Source organism: Carcharodon carcharias, chromosome 18 (assembly GCF_017639515.1).
Source record: "Carcharodon carcharias isolate sCarCar2 chromosome 18, sCarCar2.pri, whole genome shotgun sequence".
NCBI classification, from domain to species: Eukaryota; Metazoa; Chordata; class Chondrichthyes; order Lamniformes; family Lamnidae; genus Carcharodon; species Carcharodon carcharias.
The window spans coordinates 75,290,102-75,310,439 of NC_054484.1; the positions used below are offsets into that span (position 1 = coordinate 75,290,102).

Consider the following 20,338-nt stretch of genomic DNA (forward strand, 5'->3'; position numbering starts at 1 on the left):
CAGCTTCTCAGGCCACTGAGGGCTCTTCTGACCCTGAGCAGGTGACCGTTATTGGACCAGGGCTATCAGGCCTAGTGTCATGCCATTATTTGAATACTTCCTTGTCAAATTACTCCTTCCAAAGTGTATCACCTCACACTTTTCAGGGTTAAATTCCATCTGTCACTTATCTGCCCATTTGACCATCCCGTCTTTATCTTCCTGTAGCCCAGGACACTCAACCTCACTGTTAATCACCCGGCCAATCTTTGTGTCATCTGCAAACTTACGAATCCTACCCCCTACTTAGTCATCTATGTTGTTTATATAAATGACAAATAATAGGGGTCCCAGCACAGATCCCTGTGGTAAGCCACTGGACACTGGCTTCCAGTCACTAAAGCATACTTCTGTCGTCACCCTCTGTCTCCTAACAACTAAGCCAATTTTGAATCCACCTTATCAAATTACCCTGAATCCCATGTGCATTCGCCTTATTTATAAGTCTCCCATGTGGCACCTTGTCAAAGGCTTGGTTGAAATCCATGTAACCTACATCAACTGCACTACCCTCATCTACACATCTGGTCACCTCCTCAAAAAATTCAATCAAATTTGTTAGGCATGACCACCCTCTGACAAAGCCATGCTGACTACCCCTGATCAAACCTTGCCTCTCCAAGTGGAGATAGATTCTCTCCTTCAAAATTTTCTCCAATATTTTCCCTACCACTGATGTGAGACTCACTGGCCTGTAGTTCCCTGGCTTATCTCTACAACCCTTCTTAAATAGCAGAACCACATTAACTGTTGTCCAGTCCCCTGGCACCTCCCCTGTGGCCAGAGAGGAATTAAAGATTTGGGTCATAGTCCCTACAATCTCCTCCCTTGCCTCCCTCAGCAGTTTGGGACACAAATCATTTGGACCTGGAGATTTGTCCACTTTTAAGCCTGCCAACACCTTCAATACCTCATCACTCCCTATATTAGTTTGCTCGAGAACCTCGCAGTCCCTCTCCACGAGTTTGATACCTTCATCCTCATTCTCATTGGTGAAGACGGATGTGAAGTATTCATTCAACGCTTTAGCAATGTCATCTGGCTCCACCCACAGATTGCCCCCTTGGTCCCTAATGGGCCCTTCTCTTTCCCTGGTTAATCTCTTCCCATTGATATATTTATAGAATACCTTGGGATTTTCCCTACTTTTACCAGCTAGAGCTTTCTCATATCCCCCCTTTGCTCTCCTAATTGCTCTCTCAAGCTCCACCCTGCATGGTCTGTACTCCACTAATGCCTGTGCTGATTTGCTTCCCTTGTATCTGCTAAAAGCCTCTCTTTTCCTTCTCATCGTATCCTGAATATCTCTGGTCATCCATGGTTCTCTGGACTTGTTACTTCTTCCTATCACCCTAGAGGGAACATGTTGAACCTGTACCCTCCCCATTTCCTTTTTGGACACCCCCCACTGCTTCTCTGTAGATTTCCCCACAAGTAACTGTTCCCAGTCTACACTGGCCAGATCTTGCCATATTTTGCTAAAATCCACTCTCCCCCAATCCAAAGCATTTTTTTGCAACTTGTCTATTTCTTTATCCATAACAAGCTTAAATTGTACCATGTTGTGGTCGCTATCACTAAAATGCTCCCCCAGCTACCCGCCTGGTTTGATTCCCCAGAATTAGGTCCAACACTGCGCTGTCCCTGGTTGGACCCTCTACATATTGGCCGAAAAAGCTCTCCTGTACACGTTTCAAGAAATCCACTCCATCCGAGCCCTTAACACTATGTCTATCCCAATTAATGTTGGGAAAGTTGAAATCACCTAATATAATTACCCTATTATTGTTTTTATGCACCTCCGCAAATTGTGCACATATTTGCTCCTCAATTTCCCGCTGACTCTCTGGGGGTCTATAATGAACACCTAACAATGTGGCTGCCCCTTTTTTATTCCTAAGCTCTACCCACAAAGCTTCATTCGATGCCCCCTCCAAGATATCATCTCTCCCTACTGCAGTAACTGACTCTTTAACTAATAACGCAATGCCTCCTCCTCTTTTACCCCCTCCCCTGTTTCGCCTGAAGATTCTATATCCTAGAATGTTGAGCTGCCAATCCTGCCCCTCCCTCAACCACATCTCAGTGATGGCTACTATATCACAATTCCGCATGTCAATCCTCACCCTTAACTCATCTGTTTTACCTGTAATATTCCTGGCATTAAAGTAGAGGCCATCCAGCCTTGCCTTATTCCCTTGAAACTTAATGCAGCTGTACTCCCTCTGACTTGATTGTTTTACTGTATTATGATGTGTCCCTATTCTGCTAACGTTCAGTGTCCCCTCCCTCTGCCGAATTAGTTTAAACTCCTCCCAACAGCATTAGCAAACCCGCCGCAAGGATGTTAGTCCCGCTCTGGTTCAGATGTAGACCATCCCGCTTGTACAGGTCCCACCTTCCCCAGAAACGGTCCCAGTGATCCAGAAATCTAAAACCCTCCCTCCTGCACCAACTTTTAAGCCACGTATTCATTTGCGCTATTCTCCTATTTCTGAGCTCGCTAGCACGTGGTACTGGGAGTAATCCAGAGATTACAACCCAAGAGGTTTTGCTTTTTAGTCTACTGCCTAACTCCCTGAATTCTTGATGCAAGACCTCCATCCATCTTTCTACCTATGTCATTGGTACCAACATGTATCATGACCTCTGCCTTATCACCCTCCCCCTTCAGGATTCCCTGCAGCTGTTCAGTGACATCCCAGACCCTCGAACCAGGGAGGCAACACACCATCCTGGAGTCATGTTGATGGCCACAGTAGCGCCTATCTGTTCCCCTGTCTATAGAATCCCCTATTATTATTGCTCTTCCTCTCTTCCTCCCTTCCTGTACAGACAGACTGCTTGTGGTGCCAGAAGCTTGGCTTTGCACTCCCTGGAGGAACCACCATCCTCATCAGCCTCCAAAATGGAATACCGATTTGCGAGCAGGACCCCAGGGGACTCTTGAACTACCTGCCTGTTTCTCTTGGACTGCCTGGTAGTCACCCATTCCGTTCCTTCCTCAGGTTCCTTCATCTGCGGTGTGACCCCCCCCTCTAAACGTGCTATCCATTCGCTATTCTAGCGGCATTTGTGTCTCGTCAGTGGTAGTGGCAGAAAAAAAGACATACATGGGAGGAGGAGGTCCCTAGGCATGTCCACATCTCAGCTGCAGCAGTATCTGCATCATTGGATAGTGGTGAATGCTTCAAGTCTTCTCTCGCATCACTCAGTGAACTCTCAGTTCAAGGCAAGTGTGAATGTGGGACTCATTCTCATTGCAAGTGGGTGGACATCCCTTGGGTTGAAAGAAAATGGCATTGAAGGCTAGAAGAGATGTGGCCATATTCCGTCACTTGACTTGGCTCTTCCTGGAATCTGTCAGCGATTAATGTACCACAGGCATGACTCCCACAAATTCCTCCATGACATGATCATACTCATACTAGCCCTCAGCAGCCTGCTGACCACCTTGGGCCTCCAGATCTTCAACCTCTGATGAGCTCTTATGCTCCTCCAGGTCATCCTCTGGTAGAGAGTTACCTCTTTGTATAGCCAGAATGTGAATGGGGCAACACACTGCGATGATGCGGGAAACCCTGTTGGGAGTGATTGGAGTGAACCACCCGAGCAGCCCAAGCATCTGAAGCACATTTTCAGAAGCCCTATGGTCTGGTGTAGAAGGCAGTGTGTGGAGCTGTGAGCAGCGTTGTACCTCTCCTCAGAGTGACTCTGAGGGCGACACACCAATGTCATCAGTCCGCGTTTCAGTGAGTACACCTTATACCCAAGCAGCCATCCCTGCAGGCGTAATGGCCCCTCAAAAATCTCAGGCACCTGGGAGTGACTTAGGAGGTAGGAGTCATGGCAACTCCCAGGGCATTGTGCACAAACATGCAGGATGTGCTTCCAGTCATCACACACAAGTTGTACATTGATGGAATGGTAGCCCTTGTGGTTTATAAACATTAGGGGCTGCTGCCATGGAGCCCGTATAACCACATGGGTACAGTATATTGCATCCTGCACTCTAGGGAAGCCTGAGATCACAGCGAAACTGGTAAACCTCGCAGCCTGGCTTTCTTCATCCAGAGCAAACCTGATATAATGATGGGCCTTCCTGGAAAGGGAGTCTGTGACCTCCTTTATGCATCGACGTGTCACAGACTGAGATGCCTCACAAGGTCGCCTGTTGATCCTTAGAAAGAACCAGGGGCTGAGAAATTGAGTTCAGAAGTCACCTTCAAAGCTACTGGTAAGGGATACCCTCTAACTCATGGTATCAGGTCTTCATGAAGAATGTGGCATATGTGATGTACCAGACCTCGGGACAAACGCAGACGTACATGGCATTGCCTCTCGCTCATTGGTAAATAGGAGACTCTTGGATGATAAACCCTAGGTTGGCAAGTCGCCCCCATTGTCTGGGTCTCTCCTCCTGACACTCCTGTTCATGCCGTGGCTCCGCTTGACCATGTCCCTCATGCTGGAGCTGCGCATGGAGCCGCCTCTCCTTCCTTCGCCGCCTCCATTACATTAGGACCCTGACGAAGGCAGCATTGAGCCTTGGACCCGTATCTGCTTTTGCTTTCTCTCTGAAAGGAAACATTGAAGACATTAATGATTCAAGGGGCAAGAAAGTGAAGCTCAGAAGATGACATGTTTGGAAACTGTGAGGGTTCATAGTTTTTCCTGACCTACCTGCATAGTGGCTGATGCCGCCTTGTCCCTGAGACACTAACACACACAAAGGTGACCAAGATGGCATCGCAGATGTTACACCTTGAGCCTTGTGTGGGACGCTAAAGTTTAAATGAGATGAGTGACCAACCTAGCTCTGTGCTCTGATGTGGCATAATAATGACCAATCAGTTGTTCATGGTCAATGAGCAGATGCGCTTTGACCCATTTAGGAATGTCAGATCTGGTGAACATGTGACAGGCCTTCATTGATAGAATGCCATAAATGATACAGCTGTGTCTCCTTCACTATTGCCTGCATTCACAAATTCAACATTCCTGTGTTACTCTTGAGATGCAGCGACTGTGATGTGAAGCCACTGAGTTCTGAGTAGCCCTTTAACAGCACCAATGAAGCCATTGGCTTTCATCTCAGGGACGTCTTCCACCTTTCTATACGGACTTCTGCAGCAACAAGAGGTTAGAGAATGATGCATAGTGTTTGCCCTTCCCTCTCACTGCCTATTCCACAGCTTTCCCACCCCGTTGCCCCGATAGTATCCGTCAACCCGACCTTCGCCTCACAGCCCACCCCCGGTTGAAGTGCTAGTCTCTGAAAGTGGAGGCCTGCAAGAGTACCACAGCACAGTCATATTCCTTGGGACAGTGAAAGCAAAGAGAAGGAGCAGTCCAACCCTGCAGCCCCAACAGAGTGGCATTCCTCACAACAAGACCATTGCAGCACGATGACAGGTATGTCCCACTCACCTTGAAGTTACCAGCGAACTGAGGTTTGACTTGTGCACGCCACCCTCTTTCAAACAGATTTGAGGCCAATGTAATTTCCTGCTGGCGTGATGGAAGATTGGAAAGCATGGCAAGATTCCAGCGAGCAGCTGTTTTAATGAGCATTCATGACACGCTAATGAACGCAAATGGCATTGGCACCAGTAGTCGGCGGGATAACCGACCCACCACAAGCCCCTGTCGGGAGAACCACGACTTGTTTTTACAACAGCAAATTTGTAACTTTTTGCCTGCTGCTGAATTCTCCGCTCCCGTCAGTCACGAATCCTGCCATGGGCGGGAAGGGAGAATCCTGACCAAAGAGTCAAATTTTCAAACAGCTACGAAGGTGGGATCAGAGAGGGAAGGGTTGATAGTTTCTTGCCACCGGCCAGTTTGCGGCCTGTTCATGTCTCTGGGCTATTTGTGAACATGCTGGATTTGGGAGTAAGCGCCCTTGTGGGCCGGTAGCTAATTAAATTTCCTTAAGGGCCTATTAGCTGCTGAGGACGAAACCTGGCTGAGGGATGGAGATGGCCTCCAGGCAGCAGTCCATTGACCAGCCCTCCATTGTTAAAGTTAAGCCCCCTGCAACCTCAATACCCAAAGGGCCACAGCTGCAACTGCAGGCCACCCTTTGGCAGGTTCGCCCTCCACAATGACGGCCTGGCAGCTGTGGCCTCTTTGTATTTTAAAGTTTTTGAAAAGTCTTCAGACAGTGCCTCCATTTTGCGGCTCCCTCTCTTTCACCTATCTCTACATTGCCAGCTTCCACCTCTGATGGTGGGGCTTCCAGTCGTTCATTGCTGAAGAGCCTCCTATTGGTCTTCCAACCTTACAACCTGACTACTGACCTTAATTGGACGGGGTGGCCACCTCCTCAAAAACCGCTTCCAAGATCCCACCGCTGGCAGACTCAGATTCCTGACCCAGAATTCAGCCTGACATTGTGTTTGGGACCCTGGAATGAAATTCCAGCCCAATACTTCTGTGTTTGATCTTGTGTTGTGCATTTATTCATAAATTGTGTATCAGATTTTTGTTTTTAGGAGTAAATCCATCAAGAAAGGGAAGTTAAAACCCTCATTGGAATGTTAAAATGTGTTTAGCAAACGTATTAGTGATCTGCTACTTTCTCTTAACTTAATACCCAATGCTTTCTATCTTGGCAGTCTTTTGGATTTAATTTATTGGCAAGATCGAATTACCACTGGCAGCTCTCATTCACACGTGCAGAGCAGGAGCTATTAGAGGGTATGGATGAAGATGGAAGCTGCCGTTTAAAGTGTTTACAGGTCATAAGAAAGCTGAAAGAAGACTACTGGTGCCCCGGAAGTAAACCAGTCATCACATCCTATCACCTGCAGGTAAGTAATGTACTATGGCTTACAAAGCAGATGATTTATAACACTATTATAATGTTGCATCACTCTCGCAATCTCTGCTTTAACAAAGTGGATTTACAGAGAAATGGAGGATGGTAGTTTATCTTAAAAACATAACCTGTGGCTTCTGGACCCATTATTGAATGGACAGGTACATTGCAATCACTGATAAAAGCACATTGTAAGACCACCACGGCTATGAAACAGCCTAGATGTTTCTCTTTCATTACTACCTTATGATTTCAGGTTCTAAATTCCTCCTTCATATCTTTGGTCACACCTGAGTCTGGATCAAGCACTAAGGATCCCTAGTGGCCTTTGGTTCTGGGCCAACACCTTTCCTTTCTGCCAGCATTCCATTATGGACTCTTCATTTATGCCAATCTGTCTTTTAACCTTCGTGCAGTTTCCTTCATCTCACTGGGGAAAAAATTACTGTAATGACTGAGATACATATATACATGTATACAGTACATGCACCAAGCCCTGTTTGCCCATCACTCTTTTGCTTGCCGACCTACATTGGCTCCCAGTTGAGCCTTGATTTAAAATTCTTATTCCTGTAATCCCCTACAACCCTCTGAGGTATCAGCACTACTTCAGTTCTGGCTTCTTGAGTGGTTGTGGTGGTTGTCCCTACAGCTGTCAAGGCTCTAGCCTCTGTAATTCCTTCTCTAAATTCTGTGCCTCTCTAACTCTCTCTTCGCCTTTTAAGACATTCATTAAAACTTACTTCTTTGACCAAGCTTTCGGTCACCTGTCCTAACATCTCCTTATGTGGCTCAGTGTCATATTTTGTTTGATACCCCTGTGAAGCACCTCGGGACATTTTAGTACATTAAAGGTGCTATATTATTGAAAGTTGTTTTTGGTTGGCATAAAATATTTGCAAGGCAAGCTATAATATGTTTGTTTTATTCTGAGGTGAATGATATGTTACCTTTAATTTCTCCACCATGGTTTTGAAAGCTAATGATTGATTAAGTAAATTGAGTACAGTTATGGCTGGCACAATCTATTAAGCAAGAGAGTCAGCAGTGAACACTATACCAGAAATTTTTAAGATGGCTGCACTCGGGGTCAGAATCCCCTTCAGGATCAGCCTTCCTCCAGGATTACGGATTGAACCAACAGTGGGATTTGAAGATTTTCTGCCCCCACTCCAAAAGGATTCTGTGATTGGACCAAAAGGGAGCCAAAAGTAACATGCTGTGGAGTTAAAACTCCATAGTGTGTGGGAAAACATGGACTTCAGGACTCTTAGATCCCAACACGTCAGCAGATTAAAAATTCCCACTAGGGTTGTTGTAAATAGCTGTGCAGTAATGTATTACTGCTGATGTAAGGATGTACATGCAAGAGAGGGAGAAAGGGAAGATAGCATTTGATCGTCAGTGGGTTGAATGCAGAAGCAGCAACCCACAGTTAGTGATTAAATCTCACTCGTGTATCTCGGCAACAATAGATTTTCGTTAATAAATGATAACTTCTTACTTTCCCCTCTCCAGACGCTGTTGTTTTGGACTTGCGAGAAATATCCACGCTCTAAAGATTGGAAAAATTTCCAAAAATGCTTTCTGCGCTTGGTAAAGAAACTTCAGAAGTGTGTGCTACAGCGATACCTCCGGCATTACTTTGTGAAGAGCTTTAACCTGCTTAAGTATGCTAACACAAATGAACTGGATATAACATCTCAGAAAATTAATGAGTTCTTAATGAACCCTAGTGTTTACTTCCACTAAATTTTCTCTGACTTTTTAAATGAACAACAGGTTCCAATGTGCCAAGTCTTAATGACTTTTCAAGACTCTCCATCTTTTACCTGAATTAAAGTTGAGTTACGAGTTGATATTAATACTGTGAGAAGAACACAAGTAGAAATCACTAATGGCATTATTATCGTATGAATATTTGTACCAGATTTCTCTCTGATATTTTAGAGATGCCAGTAACCTCCAGTAAAACTTGGGAGGTGAATTAAATAAGATCATGTTATGAATTCATACAGTAACATTGCTGATAGTATTTCTATCCTATAATGTGCTTAAAGGTTTAAACATCTTAAGATGTTTCTTTGCTGTGGACTTGCATGCCTTGAACAATAATCCAAATTTGCAAATTAAATTTTCATTTGCTCCTACTGTGCGATACATTTTTAAAAAAAGTGTTACAATGTAGCCATTGTTTAGTGTTCAATAAATTGCTCTTAACCAAGGGCTGCCAAATGTCATTGTGTTGATGAAATGCACATTTAAATTTCAGCAAAATCTCACTAAATTAAAGACAGACTTTCTGTGATTCTGATTTAAGCCATAAAGTTCATTCTGGTTTTTTTTACCTTTACTAAAGCACACGTATTCCTAATCAAGCCTCCTGCTTGATGTTTTAAAAAAAAACCTTGGGTCCTTACGAGCACAAATGCTAAACAATTCTAATCTAATTTACAAAGATAGGAAAATCAAACAAATTCCAATTCTGCCTCTATAATTGTTAAAACTAAAGGCAAAGTGCACATTAGTTCTTATCTGTATAAGCTTTGTTGATGCATGCATCATATAATGTGCTTCCAGGATTCAACTCCCAGGCTGTGCCCTGCAGTAGCTTGTTTCGCCTCTTGCCAATGTGTTTTCTGCTTTAGAATGATTGGCTAGACCTACCCTGTGAGCAGTTGATTAATGTATAGAACCCATCAAGTGGCATATAGTGTAAAAATGAAAGGCATCTGCTATCTACTGTTCCCATTCTTGATGTCATTGAAAAGAATTTCAAAATGGCCCTTGTTATGATCCTGCACCACACCCCTAAATTTTTGGAACAATCCAGTTAGGGACCAGTAACACTTCGTTTAAAGTAGACAAAGCTACTTAGAAAATAAAGCTACAAGATTCCACAGTTTTTGAACAAACAAAATAAACTTTATTATACAAGGTCAGAAAAGTAAAACAATTTAAATATTTATCTTGTACTCTAGCATTCAGAATTAACATGGATTACATGTGAATTAACAGGCAAACTGCAGTCAAACACACTACACTGCACAGTACACGGCAGAGGCATCTCGGGATCTCGCTCTCTCGCTCGGTGCCGGGCTGGCGCTCTCTCGCTCGGTGCCGGGCTGGCGCTCTCTCGCTCGGTGCCGGGCTGGCGCTCGGTGGCGGGCTGGCGCTCTCTCGCTCGGTGCCGGGCTGGCGCTCTCTCGCTCGGTGCCAGGCTGGCAATCTCTCGCTCGGTGCCGGACTGGTGCTCTCTCGCCGGTGCCAGGCTGGCACTCTCTCGCCGGTGCCGGGCTGGCGCTTGGTGCCGGGCTGGCGCTCTCTCGCTCGGTGCCGGGCTGCCAATCGGTGCTGGGCTGGTGCTCTCTCGCTCGGTGCCAGGCTGGCAATCTTGCTCTCTCGCTCAGTGCCGGACGGGCGCTGTCTCGCTCAGTGCCGGGCTGGTGATTTCTCGCTCTCTCGCTCGGTCCCGGTCTTGCGCTCTCTCGCTTGGTGCCGGGCTGGTGCTCTCTCGCTCGATCTCAGGGGCTCGCGCTCTCTATCTCAGTCTTGTGTTCTCTCGCTCGGTTCTGGGCTCGCACTCTCTTGCTCGGTCCTGGCTCGCGCTCTCTCGCTCGGTGCCGGGCTCGCGCGCTCTCTCGCTCAGTGCCGGGCTCGCGCGCACTCTCGCTCGGTGCCGGGCTCTCACTCGGGCTCGCGCTCTCTCGCTCAGTCTCACACTCTCTCACTCTCTCGCTTGGTCCCGGGCTCGCGCTCTCTTGCTCGGTGCCGGGCTGGCGATCTCTCGCTCGGTGCCGGGCTGGCGCACTCTCCCTCGGTGCCGGGCCGGCGCTCTCTCGCTCGGTGCCGGGCCGGCGCTCTCTCGCTCGGTGCCGGGCCGGCGCTCTCTCGCTCGGTCCCGGATTCCTACTCGGGCTCGCGTTCTCTCTCGCTCGGTGCCGGGCTGGCGCTCTCTCGCTCGGTGCCGGGCTGGCGATCTCTCGCTCGGTGCCGGGCTGGCGCCCTCTCGCTCGGTGCCGGGCTGGCGCCCTCTCGCTCGGTCCCGGGCTGGCGCCCTCTCGCTCGGTCCCGGGCTGGCGCTCTCTCGCTCGGTCCCGGGTTCTCACTCGGGCTCGCGTTCTCTCTCGCTCGGTCCCGGGCTCGCGCTCTCTCGTTCAGTCTCACACTCTCACACTCTCTCACTCTCTCGCTCGGTCCCGGGCTCGCGCTCTCTTGCTCGGTGCCGGGCTCGCGCTCTCTCGCACGGTGCCGGGCTTGCGCTCTCTCGCTCGGTGCCGGGCTGGCGCTCTCTCGCTCGGTGCCAGGCTGGCAATCTTGCTCTCTCGCTCAGTGCCGGACGGGCGCTGTCTCGCTCAGTGCCGGGCTGGTGATTTCTCGCTCTCTCGCTCGGTCCCGGTCTTGCGCTCTCTCACTCGGTGCCGGGCTGGTGCTCTCTCGCTCGATCTCGGGGGCTCGCGCTCTCTATCTCAGTCTTGTGTTCTCTCGCTCGGTTCTGGGCTCGCACTCTCTCGCTCGGTCCTGGCTCGTGCTCTCTCGCTCGGTGCCAGGCTCGCGCGCTGTCTCGCTCAGTGCCGGGCTCGCGCGCTCTCTCGCTCGGTGCCGGGCTCTCACTCGGGCTCGCGCTCTCTCGCTCAGTCTCACATTCTCTCACTCTCTTGCTCGGTGCCGGGCTCGCGCTCTCTTGCTCGGTGCCGGGCTCGCGCTCTCTCGCACGGTGCCAGGCTTGCGCTCTCTCGCTCGGTGCCGGGCTCTCACTCGGGCTCGCGCTCTCTCACTCTCTCGCTCGGTCCCGGGCTCGCGCTCTCTCGCTCGGTGCCGGGCTCGCGCTCTCTCGCTCGGTGCCGGGCTTGCGCTCTCTCGCTCGGTGCCGGGCCGGCGCTCTCTTGCTCGGTGCCGGGCCGGCGCTCTCTCGCTCGGTGCCGGGCCGGCGCACTCTCGCTCGGTGCCGGGCCGGCGCTCTCTTGCTCGGTGCCGGGCCGGCGCTCTCTCGCTCGGTCCCGGGTTCCTACTCGGGCTCACGTTCTCTCTCGCTTGGTGCCGGGCCGGCGCTCTCTCGCTCGGTGCCGGGCCGGCGCTCTCTCGCTCGGTCCCGGGTTCCTACTCGGGCTCGCGTTCTCTCTCGCTCGGTCCCGGGCTGGCGCTCTCTCGCTCGGTGCCGGGCTGGCGATCTCTCGCTCGGTGCCGGGCTGGCGCCCTCTCGCTCGGTGCCGGGCTGGCGCCCTCTCGCTCGGTCCCGGGCTGGCGCTCTCTCGCTCGGTCCCGGGTTCTCACTCGGGCTCGCGTTCTCTCTCGCTCGGTCCCGGGCTCGCGCTCTCTCGTTCGGTGCCGGGCTGGCGATCTCTCGCTCGGGGCCGGGCTGGCGATCTCTCGCTCGGTGCCGGGCTGGTGCTCTCTCGCTCGATCCCGGGCTGGCACTCTCTCGCTCTCTCGCTCGGTCCCGGGCTGGCGCTCTCTTGCTCGGTCCCGGGCTCGCGCTCTCTCGCTTGGTGCCGGGCTGGCGATCTCTTGCTCGGTGCCGGGCTGGCGATCTCTCGCTCGGTGCCGGGCTGGCGCTCTCTCGCTCGGTGCCGGACTGGCGCTCTCTCGCTCGGTCCCGGGCTCGCGCTCCCTCGCTCGGTCCCGGGCTCGCGTGCTGTCTCGCTCGGTCCCGGGCTCGCGCGCTCTCTCGCTCGGTCCCGGGCTCGCGCTCTCTCGCTCGGTCCCGGGCTCGCGCGCTCTCTCGCTCGGTCCCGGGCTCGCGCGCTCTCTCGCTCGGTCCCGGGCTCGCGCGCTCTCTCGCTCGGTCCCGGGCTCGCGCGCTCTCTCGCTCGGTCCCGGGCTCGCGCGCTCTCTCGCTCGGTCCCGGGCTCGCGCGCTCTCTCGCTCGGTCCCGGGCTCGCGCGCTCTCTCACTCGGTCCCGGGCTCGCGCGCTCTCTCACTCGGTCCCGGGCTCGCGCGCTCTCTCGCTCAGCTCTCCCTCGCTCGGTCCAGGGCTCGCGCTCTCTTGCGCTGTCGCTCAGTCTCAGGCTCGCGCTCTCTCGCTCGGTCTCGCTCTTGGTCCCGGGCTCTCGCACGCGGTCCTGGGTTCGCGCGCTGTGTCGCTCGGTCCCGGGCTCGCGCTCCCTCGCTCGGTCCAGGGCTCGCGCTCTCTTGCGCTGTCGCTCAGTCTCGGGCTTGCGCTCTCTCGCTCGGTCTCGCACTTGGTCCCGGGTTCTCGCGTTTGGTCCCGGGCATGCGCGCTCTCGTGCTCGGTTCTCTCTTGCTCGGTTCCCTGCTCGTGCACTCTCACTCTCTCGCTTGGTTCCGGGCTCGCGCTCTCTTGCGCTGTCGCTTATTCTCGGGCTCGCACTCTCTCGCTCGGTCTCGCACTTGTACCCGGGCTCTCGCGCTCGGTCCCGGGCACGCGCGCTCTCATGCTCGGTTCTCTCTTGCTCGGTTCCTTGCTCGTGCACTCTCACTCTCTTGCTCGGTCTTGCGCGCTCTCACTCTCTCGCTTGGACTCGGGCTCGTGCTCTCTCGTTCGGTCTCGGGCTCAGGCTTGCGCTCCCTCGCTCGGTCCCGGGCTCGCGCGCTCTCTCGCTCGGTCCCGGGCCAGCGCGCTCTCTCGCTCGGTCCCGGGCCAGCGCGCTCTCTCGCTCTCTCGCTCGGTCCCGGGCTCGCGCGCTCCCTCGCTCGGTCCCGGGCTCGCGCGCTCCCTCGCTCGGTCCCGGGCTCGCGCGCTCCCTCGCTCGGTCCCGGGCTCGCGCGCTCTCTCGCTCGGTCCCGGGCCAGCGCGCTCTCTCGCTCAGTCCCGGGCCAGCGCGCTCTCTCGCTCTCTCGCTCGGTCCCGGGCTCGCGCGCTCCCTCGCTCGGTCCCGGGCTCGCGCGCTCCCTCGCTCGGTCCCGGGCTCGCGCGCTCTCTTGCTGTCTCGCTCGGTCCCGGGCTCGCGCGCTCCCTCGCTCGGTCCCGGGCTCGCGCGCTCTCTCGCTTGGTCCCGGGCTCGCTCGCTCCCTCACGGGCTCGCGCGCTCCCTCGCTCAGTCCCGGGTTGGCGCGCTGTGTCGCTCGGTCCCGGGCTCGCGCTCCCTCGCTCGGTCCAGGGCTCGCGCTCTCTTGCGCTGTCGCTCAGTCTCGGGCTCGCACTCTCTCACTCGGTCTTGCACTTGGCCCCGGGCTCTCGCACTTGGTCCCGGGCACGCGCGCTGTGTCACTCGGTCCTGGGCTCGCGCTCCCTCGCTCGGTCCCGGGCCCGCGCGCTCTCTCGCTCGGTCCCGGGCCAGCGCGCTCTCTCGCTCGGTCCCAGGCCCGCGCGCTCTCTCGCTCGGTCCCGGGCCCACACGCTCTCTCGCTCTCTCGCTCGGTCCCGGGCTCACGCGCTCTCTCGCTCGGTCCCGGGCCAGCGCGCTCTCTCGCTCTCTCACTCGGTCCCGGGCTCGCGCTCCCTCGCTCGGTCCAGGGCTCGCGCTCTCTTGCGCTGTCGCTCAGTCTCGGGCTCGCACTCTCTCGCTCGGTCTTGCACTTGGTCCCGGGCTCTCGCACTTGGTCCCGGGCACGCGCGCTCTCTCGCTCGGTCCCGGGCCCGCGCGCTCTCTCGCTCGGTCCCAGGCCCGCGCGCTCCCTCGGTCCAGGGTTCGCGCTCTCTTGCGCTGTCGCTCAGTCTCGGGCTCGCGCTCTCTCACTCGGTCTCGCACTTGCTCCCGGGCTCTCGCAGTCGGTCCCGGGCACGCGCATTCTTGTGCTCGGTTCCCTGCTCGTGCGCTCTCACTCTCTCGCTCGGTCTTGCACTCTCTCGCTTGGACTCGGGCTCGCACTCTCTCGCTCGGTCTCGGGCTCGGACTCACACTCGCGCGCTCTTGCTCGGGCTCGCACTCTTTTGCTCAGTCCCAGGCTCGAGCTCTCGCACTCTCTCGCTCGGTCTTGCACTTGGTCCCGGGCTCTCGCACTTGGTCCCGGGCACGCGCGCTCTCTCGCTCGGTCCCGGGCCCGCGCGCTCTCTCGCTCGGTCCCAGGCCCGCGCGCTCCCTCGGTCCAGGGTTCGCGCTCTCTTGCGCTGTCGCTCAGTCTCGGGCTCGCGCTCTCTCACTCGGTCTCGCACTTGCTCCCGGGCTCTCGCAGTCGGTCCCGGGCACGCGCATTCTTGTGCTCGGTTCCCTGCTCGTGCGCTCTCACTCTCTCGCTCGGTCTTGCACTCTCTCGCTTGGACTCGGGCTCGCACTCTCTCGCTCGGTCTCGGGCTCGGACTCACACTCGCGCGCTCTTGCTCGGGCTCGCACTCTTTTGCTCAGTCCCAGGCTCGAGCTCTCGCACTCTCTCGGTTGGTCTCGCGCTCTCTCACTCTCTTGCTCGGTCCCGGGCTCGCGCTCTCTTGCTCAGTTGTGGACTTGCATGGTCCTGTTTAGTTTCAGGTTCACACTTGCACACTCTCTGACCTCCCCCTGGGTTCCCTTTACCTCTTTCAGACCTGTCCCGGGACTGGTCTCATTACAGCGCTCAACTCCTTGTTGTTTTGCATGAAGACCTCAATGCTGAACTGCATCTCAGCCTCTGCCCAAACTTAGGCAAATTCCTGTTTCTTGACCATGGAGTTCTTTGGTACATAATTGCAGTACAATTCTCCAACACTGGCCCCATGGATTTTTTGTATTATTTAAGGTATCTAATTTTCATGAGGCGGATGTGTGTGAGAACCAATGTGCACCGCTGGTGCCTGTCTGGATAAATTGGTGTCTACCTGCCTATGAAGGCCTTACAAGATCTGATTCCTGGCACAGACACAATGGCCTCCTTCTGTGACATAAATTTTCACAGTTCCTATAGGATACTCCAAGGAAGGAGGAAAACTGCTTTCTTTGAACTGCTGCATTTGTTGTGATAGTTCTCCCATAATGCTATTTTTAAAAATTCATTCATGGGATGCTGGGCCAGTATCTATTGCATCCCTAGTTGCCCTTGAGAAGGTGGTGGTGAGCTGCCTTCTTGAACCGCTGCAGTCCATGTGGTGTAGGTACACCCACAGTGCTGTTAGGGAGAGAGTTCTAGGATTTTGACCCAGTGACAGTGAAGGAACGGTGATACATTTCCAAGTCAGGCTGATGAGGGGAACTTCCAGGTGGTGGTATGTAGAGAATTCCAGAATATCCATCCAACAACAATGATGGGACGATAATATATATCCAAATCAAAGTGGGGAATGACTGGGAGGTAAACCTGGCGATGATGGTGACATTGTTTCTTTTGTCCTTCTTGGTGATAAAGATCTCTAGAAAAGAAGATACTATTAAAGTAACCTTGGTGAGTTAGTATATCCTGTAGATTGTATGTGCAACCGCTGTATGTATAACCGCTGATGATAGATGGGGTGGATTGTAAGTCCAGTAGCAAGGACACCAATAAAACAAACTCCCCAGTCTTAGATGGTTTCAAGGTTTTTGGGTATTATTAATGTGACTACACAGCATCCAGATAAATGTTTGATTAACATCATAACATTTATAGATTGTGACAATTCAGTATACAATACTTCTTAATAAAAATGTTAAACTCTGTTTATGTGTGCCATCATCTATTTAACCACTGATATAATTAAAGAACCAGCTCCCACCCACCCCGCTGTGCACCTACCATCTGCCACCACCGCCCTATGTCCCCCCTGCAACCTGACGCTCAATATTAGGGCGAATTTGAAAGAGTTTCTGATGAATGAAAGGAGCTGATAGTGTCAGAATTCACTAAATGTTTTGGACATGAAAGAGATGTATTTTTTAAATCTGCATCTTTCTGTGATGGGGAGAAAATTCAGTTTCAATTAACTTGTACTTTTCTGTTTTCCATCATTGTTGTTATTTGTTCATGCATTAATCTGCATGAATAGAAACAATGAAAATTCCATGATTTAGATTGTATGTTTCCCATTTCCATGGTTAAGCAGTAGCCAATCAGTATGGTTTCCAGAGGTTCCTTCGGCATGTGATACCAGCAGCTTGTTTACACTGAAACCGAAACGTCCTCTACTAATTAATGCTTCAGTTTATTTCGTGATGACCTCTAATCGTGGTATTTGCACATTGATGTGATACACAGTTGAGATCATGTTCCATGTTGCTTGATGATATAAATAATTTATGGAAATGTTCATATCACCATAGTAGGATGATTACCTTGTGGTTGGTAAGCAGTTCTACTGTGTCTTAGTTCAAAGCATCATCAGATACCCTTTTTTATCCCTTCATGTGGGATGTAGTCATTGCTACCTAGACCAGCATTTGATGCCCATCCCTAATTCCTCTTGAGAAGGTGGTGGTAAGCTGTCTTGCTGTTGCAGTCTATGTGGTGTAGGTATACCCACAGTGCTGTTAGGGAGGATTTTGACTCAGCAATGGCAAAGGAATGTTAATACAGTTCTAAATCAGTGATGGTTGTACGCTTTCTAAGTCAACCAAATAAATGAAAGCAACAAAATCAGGAGTAAAATAAACACAGCCCCTAAGTTAGGTCAGCTGTAAAAAAAAACAAAGACAAAGTTTAATGGAAACTTACAAACATCAAATCAAAAAGTGATTAAAAAGGTCAATAAAGCACCCCAGACCCCACGGTGCCCACAAGGCATGGAAGGCCTCGACGTTGTCGGCAGACACTACTTGTTCCCTCTCCAGAGATACCCGGTCATGAACGTAGCCATGGAAGAGGGGCAGTCTGTCGGGTCGAATGACCCCTTCGATCGCCTGCTGCCTGGACCTGTTAGTGGTAAACTTGGCCAACCCAGGAGCAGGCTCATGAGGAGGTCCTCCTCCTTCCCGGCCCCCCTCCGCACCGGGTGTCAGCGTTGCGGGGAACTTGCAGGTGGTCAGTGCCCATGCGACTGTTGCCCTTATCCTGCTAGGTGGTAGAGATTATGGTTTGGAAGGTGCTATGAAGGAGCCTTGGTGAGTTGCTGCAGTGCACCTTGTGTATAGTGCACAGAGCTGCCACTGTGCATCACTGGCAAAGTCAGCCATTCCCTTGAAAAAGTGATGAGCCATCTTCTTAAACCGCCGCAGTCTGTGCAGTGTAGGTACACCCACATCAGCACTGTGGGTGAGTTCCAGGATTTGAACCCAGCAATGACAAAGGAGTGGTGATATCATTCTATGTCTGAATGGTGTGTGACTTTCAGGGGAATTTGGAGGTGGTGGTGTTCCCACAGGACTGCTAACCTGGTTCTTCTAGGTTGTATTGACTGTGGATTTGGAAGGTGTTATTGAAGAAGCCTTAGCGAGTTGCTGCAGTGCATCTTGTATATGCACAGCACAGTGCTATGATGTGTTAGTGGAGGGAGTGAATCTTTAGGTGGTGGATAGGCACTGATCAAACAGGCTGCTTCATCCTCAATGTATTGATCATCCTGAGTGTTGTTGAAGCTACACTCATCCAGGAAAGCAGAGAGCATTCCGTTGTGCTCCCGACTTGTGCCTTGTAGGTGGTGGACAAGCTTTAGGGAGTCAGGAAGTGAGTTATTCTCTGCAGAATTCCCAGTCTCTGACCTGCTCTTGTAACCACATTATTTATATGCCCGGTTCAGTTCAGTTTCTGGTCAGCGTTAACCCTGGGGGTTGATAGTGGGGGAATTCAGCAATAGTAATGCCATTGAACTTCAAGGGGATGTAATTCTTTTATTCTTTCACAGCATGCGGGCATCACTAGCAAGGCCAGCATTTGCTGCCCAGCCTTAATTGCCCTTGAACTGAGTAGCTTTCTAGGTTATTTCAGAAGGCAGTTAAGAGTCAAATACATTGCTGTGGGGCTGGAGTCACATGTAGGCCAGACCAGGTAAGGACGACAGATTTCTTTCCCAAAAGAGTATTAGTGAACCAGTTGGATTCTTACAACAATCAACAATAATTGTCATGGTCACCATTATTGAGAATAGCTTTATATTGCAGATGTATTAATTTAGTTTAAATTCCAAGGGTTGTAGTGGCGGGATTTGAATCTGTGTCCCAGAGCGTTAGCCTGCGTGACTGGATTACTAGTTCAATGACATTATCACTATCCCATGAGCTCTCGACCAAGCCTCTTGGTGAAGAGCTCAGAAATTCATTAGCCTGTTGAAACATCTGATCCCGAGGGAAAACATTGCTTCATTGACAGCATTGGCTCTCTGATCCATGCTGTCAATTTCACAATGTTTATTTACACAAGTTAAAGAGGTTTCAAGGGATTGCAGTTTCTGCGAATGATATTTTAAAGGGTCTGGATGATTGACACTTACATTGGACTGTACTAAAAAGGAGTTTTTTTCAAAACGTGTAAAGCTATCACTGACTTTTTTTAAAGCTTTTTTTAAGACGTATTACTGCCACTATAGGGTTCTATACAGTATATAGTGGGTAAATGGGCATGGAAACACCATTGCTTGACATAGTCAAAATGGGAGTCATAGGCGTTGTTTGGGGGCATAGCATGGCATGAAGGACATTGGGGTTGGGTGGGCTGGATGGGGCATGGGGAGTGTGTGGAGGGGAGGGCGTGTGAGGGGTGAGAGCTGAAGAGCCGCTCTGTTTTTATTATAAATGGGTCAAAGTCCCATAGCACCAAGGCGGGCATTTTAAATAGCACCTGACAGCCTCTGTGGCTGAGCCTAAACTTTATCAGATCAGCTGGCCCAAATGCAGCCCACACCCACCCCTCTTCCCCCTCACCCCCCCACCCCCACCCCACAATGAAAACCCCATCTCTTTGCGGGCACTTTCTCCTGAAGTGAGTAAGCCAAGCTGGGAATTTTCCTGACTCCTGCTACCCGCTTCAAGATTGAAAATCCAGCCCAATGTTTCCACTTGTGGGAAAGAGCATTCGGCCATCAATAGAAGACAGTCATCCTGAAATCCAGTAGGGAACTCAAGCTCCAAGAGTGGTCAGAACATGGAACTTGCTACCACATGGAGTGGTTGAATCAAATAGTAGAGATGTATTTAAAGTACAGCTAGACAATCTTATGAGGGAGAAGGCAATAGAGAATGCGATGATAGATTTAGCAAAGGGAAGATGAGAGGAAGCTAGAGTGGAACGTAAACACCAACATGGACTGGTTAGCCTGAATATTTCTGTGCCATACAACCTATGTAACCCAATGTAACGTAATCCTATGTGCATCTGTTGGTCACATAGCCCATTTCAAGTAAGGTTTATCAAAATCATCAAACTTTATAGCATCTAGACATTTTGTAACACTAATGAAAACATCACCCAACCTGTGATGTGATTTGAAAGAAAGACAGCAGGGTTCATTTTAATGGCTTATTTTCTCACTTTCTGTCAGTATAGGAGACAAGCTATCAGATTCAATGTAAATCAAATGATTATAGCTGGAAGTGCTTAATAATTTCCAGTAGCATTTTACAATATTTCACTTTTTTATTCCCTGAAGGCAGCATATATCACAAAATAAAACATAAAAAGGAAGATGAAACTATAATAAACTGGCGAATTACAGCAACCTATGTATTTTTTTCTCATGAATCTTGTGAAAGCTGGAAGCT

The 20,338-nt window shown here is 51.2% G+C and overlaps 1 protein-coding gene across 2 annotated transcripts in view; it reads left to right on the forward strand.

Moving 5' to 3' along the window:
* The window catches only part of mab21l3 (mab-21-like 3), a 59,571-nt gene extending 50,390 nt beyond the window's left edge, over positions 1 to 9,181 (forward strand). For both annotated transcript variants that reach the window (XM_041211571.1, XM_041211572.1), the window contains 2 exons: positions 6,660 to 6,854; positions 8,381 to 9,181. In XM_041211571.1, the coding sequence (XP_041067505.1) occupies positions 6,660 to 6,854; positions 8,381 to 8,614 (429 nt within the window). In that variant the 3' untranslated portion in view covers positions 8,615 to 9,181. The remainder of the gene's footprint in view (positions 1 to 6,659; positions 6,855 to 8,380) is intronic.
* Positions 9,182 to 20,338: the final 11,157 nt, after the last annotated feature.